This window comes from Andrographis paniculata, unplaced genomic scaffold, assembly GCF_009805555.1.
Source record: "Andrographis paniculata isolate CXL003 unplaced genomic scaffold, ASM980555v1 Contig62END, whole genome shotgun sequence".
NCBI classification, from domain to species: domain Eukaryota; kingdom Viridiplantae; phylum Streptophyta; class Magnoliopsida; order Lamiales; family Acanthaceae; genus Andrographis; species Andrographis paniculata.
The window spans coordinates 1,994,963-2,012,362 of record NW_026137598.1 but is presented as its reverse complement, the minus strand read 5'-3'; the positions used below and the strand labels follow the sequence as shown (position 1 = coordinate 2,012,362).

Below are 17,400 nucleotides of genomic sequence, written 5' to 3'. Positions count from 1 at the left end.
AACGGGTGATTTATTCACTGCGAGGTTTGCAGACTGTCATTTTGACGAATCACATTTTCTGACATTAGGGGGAGACAGTAATCAACTGAAAAAAGAAATTTCGTGGAAAATACCACTTGAATTTGATCCTCGTACGAAACATAGTGAACTTGAAGTTCAAAAAATTGTGCATTTGCAGAAAATTGCAAATCAATTGCCTGATACTTTTAATGATGCTGCCAGGGTTACGAAATCATATATTGCAGCAGCAAATGCACCAGCCAAAATAAATATGAAGGGAAAGTGCTGAATGCTAATGAGCATACTGCCTGCGTAAAACGTGAAAGACCGTTGGGTTCCAAGGATACCACGAAAGAGGAAAATTGTAAATACTGGTGAAGATATCAACAATGATCAGATACCTGAAAAGGTCAGTACAACCCTTGAAGAGATTGATACTAAAAATGCTGATGAAAGTGATGATGAAGTTATTGAAATTTCTGTTAACTATACCACCAGTGGAAAATATTGGAATAGAAAGAAAACAAATATTGATAATGCATTTGCATATTCTGTAGCGCTTGATATAATGAAAGATGACGAGGATTATGAATCAAAATCAGTTGATGAATGTCGGCAAAGAGATGATTGGGCAAAATGGAAAGACGCAATTAAATCTGAATTGGACTCATTGAAAAACGGCAAGGATTCGGCTCTATACTCCAAACACCGGAAAATGTGAAACTTGTTGGTTACAGATGGGTGTTTGTGAGAAAAATAAATGAAAATAATGATATCACAAGATATAAAGCAAGGCTGTAGCCCAGGGTTTTTTCCAGAGACCGGGTATTGATTTTGAAGACCGGTCATGGATGGAATAACATTCAGGTATCTGGTGAGCCTGGCAGTACACAATAATTTTGATATACGATTAATGGATGTGGCTACTGCCTATCTTTACGGCTCTTTAGACAATGATGTCTATATGAAAATCCCAGAAGGGATCAACATACCTGAATCATTTAAATCAAAGCCAAAAGAATCATATTCCATCAAATTGCAAAAATCTTTGTATGGGCTCAAGCAATTAGGCCGAATGTGGTACAATCGTCTCAGCGAAAGCTTAACCAAAGAAGGTTATATAAATGACCCTATCTGTCCATGTGTTTTTATAAAGTAAAATGGGTCTGAATTTTTAATCATCGTTGTATATGTCGATGATCTCAATTTAATTGGAACTCCTAATGAAATCCAGAAAGCTGTTGAATATCTGAAAAGAGAGTTTGAGATCAAAGATTTTGGAAAAACTAAGTTTTGCCTTGGTCTGCAAATTGAGCATTTGGAAAGTGGAATCTTTATCCACTAATCAAATTATACCAAAAGGGTACTAAAACAGTTCCTGATGGATAAATCACATCCGCTAAGTACCCCAATGATCGTCAGAGCACTCGATCCAGCAAAGGATCCATTTAGACCAAAAGAGGAAAATGAAGAAACACTTGGCCCAGAAGTGTCATATATGAGTGCTATAGGCGCATTGATGTATCTTGCTAACAACACCCGACCTGACATATCATTTGGTGTAAATTTATTGGCAAGATTCAGTTCATCGCTTACTCGACGACATTGGAACGGGATTAAGCACATTTTTCGCTATCTCCAAGGAACAATTGATCTCGGGTTATTTTACTTGAAAGATTCTCGACATGAATTGATTGGATTTGCCGATGCAGGATATTTATCGGATCCTCATAAAGCCAAGTCGCAAACTGGCTATATATTTACTTGTGGCGAAACTGTGATATCTTGGAGATTAATGAAACAAACATTAACTGCCACTTCTTCAAATCATGCTGAAATATTGGCAATACCTGAAGCTAGTCGATAATGTGTTTGGTTGAGGTCAATGACTCAACATATTCTGAAAAATTGCGGGTTAATACCTGACAATAAAATTCCCCCAACTACATTGTATGAAGATAATACAGCTTGTATAGCGCAATTAAAAGGGGGTTACATTAAAGGAGATAGAACGAAACATATTTCTCCAAAATTTTTTTTTACTCATGATCTTCAGCAGAATGGTGAAATTGATGTGCAGCAAATCCGATCCGATAATAATTTAGCGGACATATTAACCAAGGCATTGCCGACGGCAACATTTGAAAAACTGGTGAAGAAAATTGGGATGCGTCGGTTAAGGGATCTCAAATAATGCTCAGATTAGGGGGAGCGAATCGATACAAGAATGTTGTACTCTTTTTCCTTCACTAGGATTTTTTTGTTCCACAGGATTTTTCCCTAGGTTTTAACGAGACACATTCTTTGTATAAAGCATCCAAGGGGGAGTGTTATAACACGCAACAGCTACGTCGACAAGATGTGGATGCTTTTATAATCATTGATAAACCGCATCATTTGTCTATATATAAGTAAGCAAATGATTAAATTAATTGAGAACCAAATCCTTTCCCCCCTCTCTCTCCATTCATTACTTTCATCTCTCTGCATTTATTACTTATACATACATAATACATATTATATAATATAATAATACACATACATACATATATATATATATATATTTACTTATCTACTTATATATATTATATACAATATATATAATATAATACAAAATATAAAATAGTGGTTAGCGGTAAAAATAATTAATATTTTTATTGGCTAATTCTATAATAATATCACAACATATATATATTTATAATAAAGTATGAAATATTAATTAATTTTTCTATATTTTTAAAATTCAAAAGTAAGTCTAAAAATATCTATTTAAATAGAGATTTATATTTGTATAAAATAAGAATATAAATATTAGTAAAGAATGTTGTTTTCTCTCTCTTTTATATTTTTTTGAGGGTGTTTGAGAAACAACGTTTTGAAGAGCTTTTAACTTATTAAATAGCTTTTAATTATTTGATCAGTCAAAAAACTAATTTAAGTGTTTGATAAATTAGCTTTTTGAAAGAGTTTTTTGGACCCAAAAAGCTAATTTCTGAAAACCTCACCTACCCAGCGTTTTGAAAGAGGTTTTTCATTTTAATTTTAGTTATTCCTTATTTACCCTTAAAACTTAATTATTTATTTTATACATATAAATATATTTTTATAGCAGTATTTATTAATTATTTTTAATATATTTAATTTATTAAATTATATTTTTATTTTTGTAAATTTAAAATAATTACTATTATTAATTATTACATAAAAATTATTTTATTTGTAAAATATATAATTTTTTAAACTAAATCAAATCGAAAAAGTAAAGGTTATTAATTTATTTATATATATTAAAAAAATAATTAACATAATAAAAATATATATACAAAAAATTTATTATTTTATATTTTATATAATTTCAATAAAAAATTATTATTTTTAAGTAAAATAATTTCTCACATCTAAATAATAAATATAAAAATAAATATTTTATAATATTTTATAATTTTTAATAATTAATAACAAAAATTCTCATAAATTTCAAACCAAAATGAACAAAATTAAATATTTTAAAAAATAATGTATCAATGTCCTTAATAGTTATTTTATGTATAAACAGCTAATTTCAAACAGTTGTATTATCAAACACTTTAATACAAACCGCTAATTGAATCAGCTAGTCAAACCAGCTAATTAAATAAGCTAACAGCTAACAACTAATTGAATCAGCTAACAGCTAAAAGCTATCAGCTAATTGCGAAACGCACCATTTGTTTTTCTCTCTCTTATTTTGTGCGCGTACCATAAATATAAAAATTTATAAATGACATAACTTGTAAATAATAAAGAAATATATTACTAAAAATTATTATAGTATAATATAAATCATTATATATTATATATTAAGATTAAAATTATTAAAAATTGATAAATAATAAAATTTATAATTCTTCCTAAAAAAAAGTTAACTAATATGAAATGGATGAAATGAAAGAAATGGACAAAAAATTAAGAAAAAAAAAGGGATTAAATAGTAACAGATAGAATGATTTAGCCAAATTAAAAATAAAAATAAAAACCGCCGAGTTTGCGAACCAAAAAAGAAAAACAAAACAGATTCATTGGTACTATTTATAACAAGATTAAAAGAAAAAAAAAATCCCTGCTAAATAAGATAATACACAATATTTTTTTATTTGTGGTAATTATATCACTTTTTCATTATCTATTAAATTTGTGTATAGTTTATTTATAATAAATTATTTTTTTATTATTAACAAATATTTACCGATTTTATTTCTATCTACTTACGCATTTAGTTAGTAACATGGTAATATAAATTTAGTGACATAATGATAATAAATTATGATATTATTTATTTATTTTTATTTCAATAGTACTGTTTATATTTTCAAAATAAAAATTAATATATGATTATAAAAAAGTTAAAATATATATTAAATTATTCTTTTAAATTATATATAATAACATATATACAATATAAATACCATTTTATAAATAATAAAATTCTATACAGTCTCCGTACGAGATATGGTATCATGATTATTGTTGAAATGATAATTTAGAAGGAATATATATGGTTAGTAAATAATTTAAAATGTATTGGTAAAAGTAATTATAGTATAATACAAATAATTATAAATTAAAAACAAAATAAAAAATTAAATTAGAAAATTTAAATATGTAATTTTTTCCAAAAAAAGAGGGACATCAAATGTGAGACGGATAAAAATAAAAAATGTAAGATAATATGCGGGATTGATGAAGTATATTATACATAAATGGAATATATATTTATTTATGATTAATATAAATTAATTAATTATATATATATATAAAGAAATTTAGATATAGATAAACAAAATTTTAATATAGAGAGACACTACAAAATAAAAATAAAAATAGTGTCATTGACCGAAATTGATCAACTACACAAGACACGGAATAAAGTAACTAAAACGGAACTATCTAATAAACAACGAGAAAGAACGAACAACTAAACGGAACTAACTAAGAAAATAACAAATTAACTAAGCGGAAACGAATAAAGTGAGAAAAAAGATAATCGAAAGAGAAGCAAACCTAAGTACGTACTAATGTAAGCACGACCTGATATCCTTTTAGCATCGAACTATCCTCCACGAAGGCACCATCTCGGTCGACACTTTGGAGAGCTCTTCCACCTTCTCTAAATGCCACGAACTTGATACTTTATACTCAAACCCGAATTTTTAAACTAAACCCCATGGAGCATGTAATGGAATTGCATTCCATGAAATATTAGACTAAAAGAGAAAGTATTGCTATCAAACATAAATTTTCATAAAAAAGAAATGATCATAAATGATCAAATATTCATAAAAATGATCAACCGACGCCAAATCCAGCGCCATTTTTTGGCGTTGCTATAGTGCAACGCCAATTTTGGTGATGCACTGTAGCAACGCCAAAAAATGGCGTTGCTTCCTTATTTTGTTTTTTAATTTTTAAAATTTTAAATTTTAAATTTATTTTTTATTTTTCTAAATTAAAAAAAAAATTATTTTAAATTATAAAAATAAAAAGTTGTTTAAAATAATAGGAAAAATTGAATATTTGAAGAATAATAGTGAAAAATAGAGTTATGGTTAGATTAAAATTACTGTAGCAACTGCATATTTAGAGTTAAAACTGCATAAATGGAGTTGATGGGTTGGAGATAGCCTTAAGAGTCCTATTTAAAGGAGTGGGGGAAGGGGCAAGTGGAGCGATTTTCCAATGTGGTCCCCCCTTGCATGTGAGAGACATATGAGAGCTTATTATATATATATATATAGATATAAGTGGTCCCAATGGAAGGTCCCCCCACTTGAGCATGTGCAAACCTTGATTTTTGTAATTACATATAAAATCCTCTATTTTAGCATACTCCTAGGTTTGCACAACTTTTCCGTTAGTTGTCCGATTGAGGCGTTGCAAGCTTCAATGTCGGCATCCATTGACAAGTGTTCGGCTATTGCAACATGGGCTTTTATTGCTCTCAAACTTGCAAACTTCATCATCAAACCTTGTAATTTTTTAATCCAAGCTTTCTCTCGAGTTCTTGAAGATGGTCCGATTTGAGGTTTTGGAATTGTGAATCTTGACGTTCGGACATCCATGTCAAATAGAGTACTCACGGAATTTATTTCCGTGAATAATTTCATTATTAATTAGTAACAAACTTATATTTTGTGAATAATTCCGGAGTAAAATGTAGCACTTGGAATGGTGCTATCAACTAACGCCGGCCCTGCGAAGTTTGCCTGAAAGTGCGACGGAGACATTCTTGGAGGTGAAGGCGCAGAGTGAAGTGTAACTCTCGACAGGGCTTGATCCATCATATTCCGTATCAATTTTTGTTATAGTTTTTGTTTGTTGATAGTTCATTTGTTGAACATGAGTTAACCATTCAAATGGTATTTGAGAGACGACCCCCACAGTGGGGATCGATGGTGGCGTTGCCGTGGTGGCCCCGATGGTTATGTTGAGACTTTGAGATTGAGAACCTGCCATGAAGTTCTTTGCAACGACTCGACCAGATTGGAGTTGTATAAAATTTTCGTTAGACGTAGGATCAACAATTTTTCCTTTCTCCCACTGTGGTCGCCAATTTGTTGATGGTAAAATTTCAATGATAAAAAGTAAAATTCAAAATATATTTCGAACTTAAACAAGTGTCTGAGATCACGGATCCCTAGATATACAATACATAATATTGCTAAAGAAAAGAAAAAAGAAAACTGAAAAGGATAACTGGAAATAAAATGGTGATCCCCAATGAGATTCTCTTAGAATTGTCTGATTGAAGATGCCTACACTCTATCACTAAGGTTGTTTATATACGTATCAAATCAAACCGTCCAGAACCACTTCCATGCCAGTTACCTTTGAAGATGTCTACACTCTATCATTAACCGTAAAAAAACTGCTTCCATGTCGGTAATCGTAAAAAAACTTCTTCCACATCGGTAACCGTAAAAAATTGCTTCCTCGTCGGTTACTGATTTGAACCGTCAGAAACTGCTTCTTCGTCGTTTACCAATCTGAACCGTCAAAAAAATGCTTCCGCGTCGGTTACCGATCCGATCCGTCCAAAACCGTTTCCACGTTGGTAACCTTTGTGACCAACCGACCAACCATCCCACCAAAACTGTTTTCACCTCGGTAATATCTGTGACCAACCGACTAACCGTCTCAAGGCCTACACTCAGATGAAAAGTGTCCGTAGGGCTGACCGTCTGACCGGGCTGGCCCTAACAACCATTCGATCGAATGACTCTGGCCCACCACTGGATCACCACTGGGCCCATCCATCCATTCTTCTTGGGCTCAAACCCTAACCTTATTTTTCGTGCTCAACAGTAATAACACAAAAAAAAGTATCAGAACTGAAAAACCTATACGATGTAAAAAACTACTGCAAAATAACATTAAAATATATAAAAGTATTATAGAAAATTTGTATCACCATACGTAGCACCAAGTGCGCATTGTCTAGGAACATAACTTGTTATCAATCCAACCAACATATACAATTCAAAGGCAAAGCATAGCAACCAGCACACAAAAGGAAATAGAGTACGCAAGTTCAACCTACAAAAATGACTCAGTCGGTATCAATCCACAAACAAAAGTTATCATCATAGAATTACATGCAACGCTGCGTCGCCCTATGCAGCGTCAAAGTGAACATACACGACATTTACGGGTGACGAACGAGCTACCAACATAGTGCAAAATTATATAAGAATTTACTTGCGAGATTTTTAAGTTATAATCTAATATAAAGTTATAAAAATGATTACGTACATCCTTGAATGTCCAGTCAATTGGCTCGATGTGGACAACCTCACGGAGTGTTTGCACTCCAGATATCGTTCGTGAATGAGTGCAGCCTCCGAAACGGTAGCAGTCGTGACAAAAACCTTTACTATATTAATGGTATCACCTACGTACATATAAAGAAAACATGTGCAGATCATCAAAAAAAAAAAAATGCAACTCATAAAATTTCATTATCTTAAAGCGGATGATCGATACTGCAACATTAGTAATTACACAAAACAATCATGAGCTAAGAGATAGTCACATGTGGCTTCAAATACATACCGAGAAAATATATAAAACTATATATTCTCCAGAAGAAATGCTTGCAAGTTTCTAGATTCCTTGCATGAATCAAAAACACAATCTATAATTATTTTTTACAAAATTGATAGAATGAATAAGAGAAGAAATAAGGACAACAGACAAAAATGCAGCAAAATTATTCTCACTTAGAAGTTATGACATCTCTTTATTACCAAACCCAATAGTGTTGGCATAAAACAGTTAACCAAAAGTAGCATCCTACCGAAATAGAGCCTTGACTATAATGCATATAAGAGAAACCACACAAACACATTCATTAGCTAAATAATCCAACTATAAAACAAAATCGCAATATTAAATAAAGCAAAAACATGAGAAGTAAGTGGAGCAATGAGTGATGATGGGTACTTCAGACAAAGATGTACGACTCAACTTTTGGAATTGAACTATAGCAATGTCACAGAGGTAGTGATGCAATGATTTTCAGTGTATCACATATTATACATATCCATACAGGGTTATGTGTACCCATATAATAGACAAGGAAATTATTATTCTATCTTCTTTCAGCATATTATAGATGGACACAATGTCACCATCAGCTGCAAATGCCTTGTCTCTACCCTTAAAAAATTTCCAACCATATTTTAGGCGAAAACAAGAAATAAAAATACAAGTGACTTAGGAGGTAAAAAGACAATCTTCAAAACTACAAACCCAACATCAGGGTCATCTTCCTTGCTTCGTCTGAAGCCTGTCTACCTGTGATATGTATAGATTTGAATATCATGTACTCATGAGAGCGAAGTATTGAATTGATTATTAAGTAGCATTTCAGTATTCAAGATATCTCAAACTTTATCGTAAAAAAATAGATTATATTTTCTGCTAATTAAAAGAAAGTAGTTTATAGATATAGTCAAGCCAAGGTTTTAGCTTAAAAAACACGGAACCATTTCTTTAACTATTGATGTAGTTAGTCAGCTTGATTCTTGAGCATATACATGATATTATTCTCAAATGCATTCAACTTAGTTGTGAGCAATATAAATTGATTATGCTCACGTGCAAACAAACATGTTCAAACAACACAGGTAAATTCCCAAGCTCCATAATTTTTGGGCAGACAAATTCCCACAAACAAAATAATGAAAAAACAAACAATTCATTTTCAAGAATCACAAAATAAATCCATGCAGTAGATTGGATTTTCATAAATCAACCAACAAACTTAAAGACTCACAAATTAGAAATAAATGCATGTAGCTCCTTACACTTTGCCTGGCTCATGATATGAAAACACGTCATTATAATGATTACTCATTACACTCAATGTGAAGAAACTTATCAAATCATCAACACAAGCAATCATAAAGTTAGTGAACAATCTCTATTGTACAAACCAATTGACAAATAATAAGTTGGACTTAAGCTAGCGATAAGTTCAAACATGGCTACTGCAACAAATGAAGAAAGGTCAATCTCCACAACTATATTGCCAAAACACAAGTTTGATTACACTTTTGCTTCACTGCCTATATGAAAGGAATATTTGCTAGTGATTTTTATAATTTTCATACCTGAAATAATGTCAATTATAGCCATACTTCTGTGACTAATCAAATCTGCAAGAAAAATTCCGTTAGGATTAATCCAGTATTGATGTCTGCATCCGTGTAGAAATCTAGTAATGATTATAGAATAAAATTTTTGGTAGATAACAATGCATAATTGACAACAATAAAATATCACTTATTAATTGAATTTGTTGATACATCATAAGCAAAAAGTTGAGGCAGTGCTTGCTAGCTTAGCAGAAACGTCTTCCTATAGACCAGACCAACAGAGACATCGCATCATGCATTACAAGACATATAGAGAGTTTAGAGAAAACAACAAAGAAATAATGTTTGAAAAGTGAAATTTTAGTTAATAACAGCTAATTCATACACGAGAACATTCTACACCACAAATCCACACTTCCAAAGAGCTAAACGACAGAAGCAAATTATATCTAGAATAAAGTAAGATAAATTCATGAGCAGCACTTCAATCAAAATTGCTCAAGTTCAGCCCAAATTTCTGTTCCAAATTAAATACAAACCTCATATACATAACTCATATTATATGCAAGGATAAACTAATAAAATGAAGAATATGAGTCATGAAATCCATAATTCATTACAAACCTAACTGAATATGTCATAATATTATCACCAACTGAGATGCTCTCTCTGAATATTCATCTTTTGATACTATACAAACTTTTAAGCGATGAATAATACACCCACTAAAACGGCCAAATAAATTTGATGCAACTACACTGCATTGCAAAGATCACCCTTACAATCTTAAGCAGATCAAATAAGTAAGCTACAAAATGTGTAAATAAATAGCAAAGACACAAGGATTTTCTTATCAACTATTTTGAATCCATGAAAAAAAAATGTATATGAAATTAGTTTTTCTAAACCAATCCACCAACATATAATAATAATAATAATAAAACTTTCAAAATATAGAACAAATAATAATAATAAGTGGGGGAATGCATAGTTGGAAAAATGGCCACAAGGAGGTTGAACTAACTCATCATCCTTACTAACAACCAATGCATACACCCCGGTGGGCTTTCATCGTCAAGTCTCTATAAAACTCACATTGTTGTAAACAACCAATGCATCAAGAAAAAACAAACACATTGTTGTTTATTGAAGAAAATGCACCTCAATTTAGCAGCAGTGAGCAATGGCACTTGGAAGCCATAGTTGCCTTATCATCGTGTTATTTTTCTTGGCATAATAGGAACGTGGTACAGAGCAAAGGACGCTCGTCTGCTGTTGGAGACAGGTTTGCCTAAGATTCCAAAAACAAAATTACCTGACCCACATATTTCAGCTTTACCAAATGGTGAGCAATTGTCCAATTATCAATAGCACCAATTCATAATACCAATAGCATCTACCCAAACAATATATACCAAAATTGAGTTAGAATCGAACTAATCTTAAAACCTAAATTCACATCAAATTCTTGGAATTCAACAAATTCAAATCCAACATGCAATCTCAAATACTAATCACAATAGCCGTAGTGAAAATTATCCAACAATTGAATTAAAAGTATTAGAACAAAGAGATGAGAAATATTACCCAATCAAGGATTAAAGATTAGGGCGGTGGTCGTCGTCGGTTCACGGAACGGCTGGAGGCACGGCGAGCAAGGTCGCAACGGCATGAGGTCGCTAGGTGTGGGGGCTGTGCGGCTGCATGGCTGACGGAGAAGAAAACGCTGGTCAAAAGTCGAATGTGGTGGCTCGGGTTGAGCGTGACGGTAGGCGGCGTCGCTGGTCAGCGGAACACAAGGAGTCTTCTCAAGGCTTTGTGGTGTGACGGTTGCGTTGTGGACTGGTGGTTGGGCCGGTGGTCGTAGGTTGGTCGGAGATGCTATCATAAAGAAAGAGAAAGAAAGCACATAATAGAATAGAGGAGAAGAAGAATCTGCGGTGGATTCTCTAATCAATTAGGGCAAAGTTACAGAAATATAAAGTACTACCTCCGTCGTGCTGGTCCTTTTAGTTTTGTGTCTTAAAATTTGAATATTAATTATTGTATCAAAATGTAGTACAAATTAAAAAAAAATTGTAAAAATACTTTTATTAGTGTCTTATTATATTTAATAGAAGGATATTTGTACAAAATTTTATACAAATATAATAATATTTTTAATATTAAGTACAATGGCACAAAAAGTAAATATTACCTTAGAGGCGGAGTATTATTTTAATAAATATTTGTTTATGTATTTTTAATAAAATTATGTTTATTTTTAATTTCTACTTAGTTTTTTTAATAAAAAGAATATTTTTGATATTATTATTTAATATACTTTTTTTTATCTTATATAGATTTTTTAATTTTTTATTTATAATTAATATTAAAAAATATCTTAACGAGAATATTTTTAATATTTAATTTTTAATATTTTTAAATTGAATTTTGTATTATAGTTTTTATTTAAAATATTATTTTTTTATTATTTTTGTGACGGTTGAATGAACAAAATAAATATAAATAGAACTGACATTTTCTAATAATTGAACTTGTTACGGAAGAACTACCGCAACAAAAAGAAAAAAGGGTTGACCAAGTTAAAACAATAATTTTTTACAAAATTATTAGATACAAAAAGTAGCTTTTTCAACTAAATATTTTCAATGGATAAAAATCCGCTATAAATAGACATTATTTTAATAGTGCCATGTATATATATATATTTAAAAAATGGTTATATATTGTTGATTATGAAAAATTATTGAATTTTTAAAAATAATTATATGAAATTATTTATTTAAGGAATATTCTAAATATAATACATAAATAGATCACTGCAAAAATATTGTTTTTCAAAAATAGTTTTGTTAATTGAGGTCAGATTTTATTAATTATAAATTTTGTATTTCAAAAAATAAAAATGTTAAACTTATCAATTATAATGAACATCTCGTTCATTGAAAATATTGCATCAGTTTATGATTAAGTAAACAATATTTCAGACAACTTACATTATTTTTATTGCAATAAAACATTATTATAGCGTTGCAATCACAATAGAAGCAACAATATATACATCATTATTTTTTAATAAGCACAATTTGTTTAGTAACTAATTGGAAATTTTTCTAAATTAAAAGGCTGTGAATATCATATAAATGTCGTTTATATATTTGGGGTGTGTTTGTTTTGTTAAATGATTTGAAAAAACTATTTTTTATATGAAATATATAAAATATGTAGGTAATATAAAATTAATAAATATATTAATATACTAACATTAGTTTTTTTTTAGAAAATGTGTGTTTTTTTTTTCACAAACAGAACACGCACTACAAAAAAAAATGACTATTTGTAGCGGCTTTAAAACTGTTACAAATAGGCATTTTTCGTTATAAAAAGCTATTTGTAACGATTTTGTACCGAATTTTGACAAGTGCATATACTCGAGTTACAAAAAGTCTCTGTACCGACATTCTTCGTAACAAAAAGTGGGTGGTCAACGCGCGTGAAAAATCTTTTTGTAACAGTTTTTGTAACGCAAGCAATGTATTTTCAATTTATTTGTAGCGGACATTTATCGTAATAAAAGAATCGTTACAATAAATGTTCATGCATTTGTAACGAATTTTGTTACGGTATAATTTTGTTACAATAGGCTGATTGTCAGAAAACTAATGTTAAACGACATTCATATTTTTTGTACCGGTATTTGTAACGGCCATAATTTCGCAACAAAAAGAGTATCCTTATTTTTTTAGTAATAACAAAAAAATTAGTATCGGAACCAAAAAAACCTGTACGATGCAATAAAATATTACAAAATATAAAAGTATTATAGCAAATCTATATCACCATCAGTTGCACAAAGTATGCACTCTTTAGGAACATAATTATTTTGCAATACGACAAACATATACAATCTAAGGGCAAAGCATAGCAACAAACACACAAAAAGAACCAGAATATGCAAGTTCAACAAATAGAAATGACTCAGTCAGTATCAACCCACAAACAAAAGTTAATCATCATAGAAATATGTGCAATGTTGCATCGTCCCATCCAGCATCAGAGTGAACATATACGGCTGTTACGGGTGACGAACGAGCTGCCAACATAATGCAAAATTATATAAGAATTTACTTGCAAGATGGTTAAGTTATAATCTAATAGAAAGTTATAAAAATAGTTACGTACATCTTTGAATGTCCGGTCGATTGGCTTGACGTGGACAACCTTAGTGTTTGCGCTCGAGATGTCGTTTGTAGATTGAGCGTGGCCTTCAAAACTGTAGCAGCCGTGATAAAAACCTTCACTATGTCAATGGTATCACTTACGTATATATAAAAAAAACACGTGCTTATCATCGGAAACAAAATGCAACTCACAAAATTTCATAATCTTAAATAGGATGATCAATACTGCAACATTAATACATATACAAAACAATCATAAGCTAAATGATGCTCACATATGGCTTCAACTACATACCACCAATAAAGTATATAAAACGATATATTCTCCCAAAGAAATGCTTGCAAGTCTCTAGCTTCCCTGTATGAATCGAAAACATAACCTATAATATGTCCATACAGGGTTGTGTGTACCTATATAATAGACAAGAAAATTATACTTCTATCTTCTTTCAGCATATTATAGATGGATACAATATTACCACCATAGTGTTGTTAAGAGCATTAAGATAATGTGACATATTCAGAATTGTGGTTCTCGAGCTACCTCCGCCTTCAACCAACACCTGAAATTTGTTTAAGCGGAGAAAAAACGTTCAAAGCTCCATTCTCTAACTATTGATGTAGTAAACAAAGAATCTAACATCAATTTTATTTGAAACTTTGATCAGATTCTTTATTAAACCTTTTATAACAACGATGTTCTATTATTTTGATGAGATAACACTCAAATAAACATACAACACCGTGGTTGAGAAAACAATGATCACAAGATAAAATGATACACTCTTGCACAACATTACACAGACTCACCTAAATAGATTACGCACCTCAATTTCTCTCTTATTCATGGAAAGTAATTTTGATTAACTAAGAACAAAAAAATTTAAAGAAGCAACAAATCTCCAATTTGATTCCAAAACCGTGGAGCCAATGTACTTTAAAGGAATGTTCTAATGACATAACTAGAGCACGGTCATTTAAATATATATATATATATATTAATCTATAATAGCCATACACAACCTGGAATAAAAACATCAATCAAATTTGGCCTGATTAAACTATGCATGCATGAAAGACATTAGTATAATGATTAAATTACGCAACCTGTTTGCAGCATCGGATGTGTGCAGTGAATTTAAATATGCAGAAGAAAGTTACCTTGAAGATAAGACAAGACAAGAGTAGATATGACCATCCACATCAACCAATAATTCATTGGATTAATTGTAAAAAACTCTACATTATTATTGATTCCGTGAGAATTTCTAACTACTTTTAGCAACACTATGACTGATTTACTCACTCAGTCACTCGACATTTCTTCCACCTTGGCAGATATTATTATTATTATTATTCTTTTATATACACAATGAAGCACTTGCACTTGCACTTGCATTTGAAGTTGAACTTACTTGGATCTCAAGATTAACATACAATGAACAAGATCCAACAACATAACTTGTAATATTAATATTTTATTCTTATTTCTCATATCTCATTCATTCATTCATTTATACATATGTATCTATAATCTATTAGTAAGTGTTATTGAAGAATGGTGAGCTGGCACTATGATGACACCAGGAAAATAAGAAGTAACATGTGTATTATTATTATTATTAAAAATATTCGATATATAATAAATAGATAGATAGATAGCCATGATAGTTACGTTGAGGAGCAGCCACAACTGCTATAACTCAACATCAAACGAAGTGGTGGTGCATGGATAAAGATGCACACACAAATACACAACATATGCAGATAGATTATCACAATTCACATACACACAATGTGTGCATATCAACGTATCTAATTATGTGCAAACGAATTAATTAATAAACTCAATTCAAAGATAAGATAGATATGTGGATGAGTAACAAGTAACAATAACCAAAGTGAGTGGCTGCATTTTAGTGACCTATGCTTCCTGGACAAGGCTATGTTTGTTTGGTTAAGTTTTAACAAACCCGCTTAATACATATATATTAAAGGTCAGATAAATTAGATTGAAGTGCAAGAATTTAAAGTGAAATAATGAAAATCATACATATATATTAGCTATATGTGGAGTCAACAGTCTGATCTCACTCAGACAAGAAGATTGAAAAATCAGTAGAAAAAAAAAAAAGAAAAACACCAAACAACACTATAAGTTATTACAATAATAAACCCATGTGGAAAACCACCGATAGTTCTTGGGGTTAAATTCATGGACTGAATTATGAAATTGGTATTGAATAAGAATCTCATTTGGATTATAAAAATAAAAAAGAGAAGTGGGTTAATTAATAAATAACTAAGATTTAGGTGAACTTTGCAACATTTTTCAGTTCCTATTATTATCTTATCTAAATGTCACTAGAGAAAAAAATAGTAATGGACAAATTTTATAGTTGAGTTTGGGACAATAATTTGAAGAAAAAGACAATTATTACAATGGTTGATTAAGGTTCCCTTAAAGAAACCTTAATTAATTTATAAAACTTTGAGTAGTAGAAAGAATCAAATGATTGAATTGAATAGTTTCGCATTGTTAAGTTGCCGATTGGTCGAATTGGTATTGTATGATAGTCACAGCTAGACCTTTTCTTTATTGATTTGCCGATTGGTCGAATTGGTATTGTATGATAGTCACAGGTAGACCTTTTCTTTATTGATTCAAACTTTGTCTACACTTTAACCAAATAGTATTCTTTTCTTCTGTCAGCTTTATTCCTAGGGTTAAACTTTACAATCTAAAAACCACAAACAAATCTACAAAAATAATTGAATGAAGACATATTTCATGAGGGGTCACCATTCACCACGCCGAGGTCAAAATCAATCATACAATACTAGACAAAAGCTATGCACAGGTACTTAGTTATTGAAGAAAAGTACAAAATATCAGAAACCCGGAGTCCACAATTAGATTAATTCCAAAACTTTCAAAAATTGAATAAGAAAAGAAGTACCATCGGGGATTTTAAGTTCCGTTGCGTTCTCCTCTTCTTTCGTCGACATACTTGATACCAAAAAAATCAAACCTAAATAGGAGAAAGATTGATTCATGATTTAGGAATAATCAGAATAATACCTCGAACAAGATTCACCAAAGCGTGCGAAACCTTCTTGCCGGCGGTGGCTGTGTGCAGGCTGCGCGGTTGTCGGCGAAGAGAATTCATGCGGCGGCATCGGTAGTAGTGGCTCTGTGCGTATGGGGGAGGAATTTTGAAATTAGATTTAGGGATTAGATTTAGAAGTTATAAATATTATATATGTATATAATTGTATATACTAGTTTTAATTTTAAATAAATATATATTTTTTAATTTTAATTTGTATATATTAATATATAAATATTATATATGTATATATGATATATTATTTTAAGATTATTTTAGATTTAATTTTATTTTTAAATTTAAAATTATTGTAGTTGTAACGAAAAAAATATCGCAACAAAAGAAAAAGGTTGACTAAACAAAAAAAACTATTTGTTACGAAAATATTCGAAACAAAAAATAGCTTTTGTAACAAAACAATTGTAGTAGATAAGATTCCGCTACAAATAGTCATTTTTTTTGTAGTGACGC

General features: G+C 30.6%; 1 protein-coding gene across 8 annotated transcripts; it reads right to left on the bottom strand.

Annotated features, from left to right (window-relative positions):
• Positions 1-13,480: 13,480 nt before the first annotated feature.
• LOC127261086 (uncharacterized) lies at positions 13,481-17,038 on the bottom strand. Of its 8 annotated transcripts, none has more exons than XR_007840844.1 (6): positions 16,902-17,034; positions 16,780-16,829; positions 14,299-14,382; positions 14,115-14,177; positions 13,821-13,911; positions 13,481-13,731 (listed from the first exon to the last, which is right to left on the bottom strand). XR_007840844.1 is itself a non-coding variant. In XM_051289262.1 (6 exons), the coding sequence occupies exons 1-6, from the start codon at positions 16,987-16,989 to the stop codon at positions 13,714-13,716; spliced, it is 474 nt and encodes a 157-aa protein (XP_051145219.1). In that variant the 5' UTR covers positions 16,990-17,034; the 3' UTR covers positions 13,481-13,713. The 8 variants fall into 8 exon arrangements, 5 of the variants coding, with proteins under 5 accessions (XP_051145219.1, XP_051145220.1, XP_051145221.1 ...); XM_051289262.1 differs by having other exon boundaries at positions 13,821-13,938; positions 14,115-14,230; XM_051289263.1 differs by having other exon boundaries at positions 14,115-14,230.
• Between the last annotated feature and the right edge of the window lie 362 nt (positions 17,039-17,400).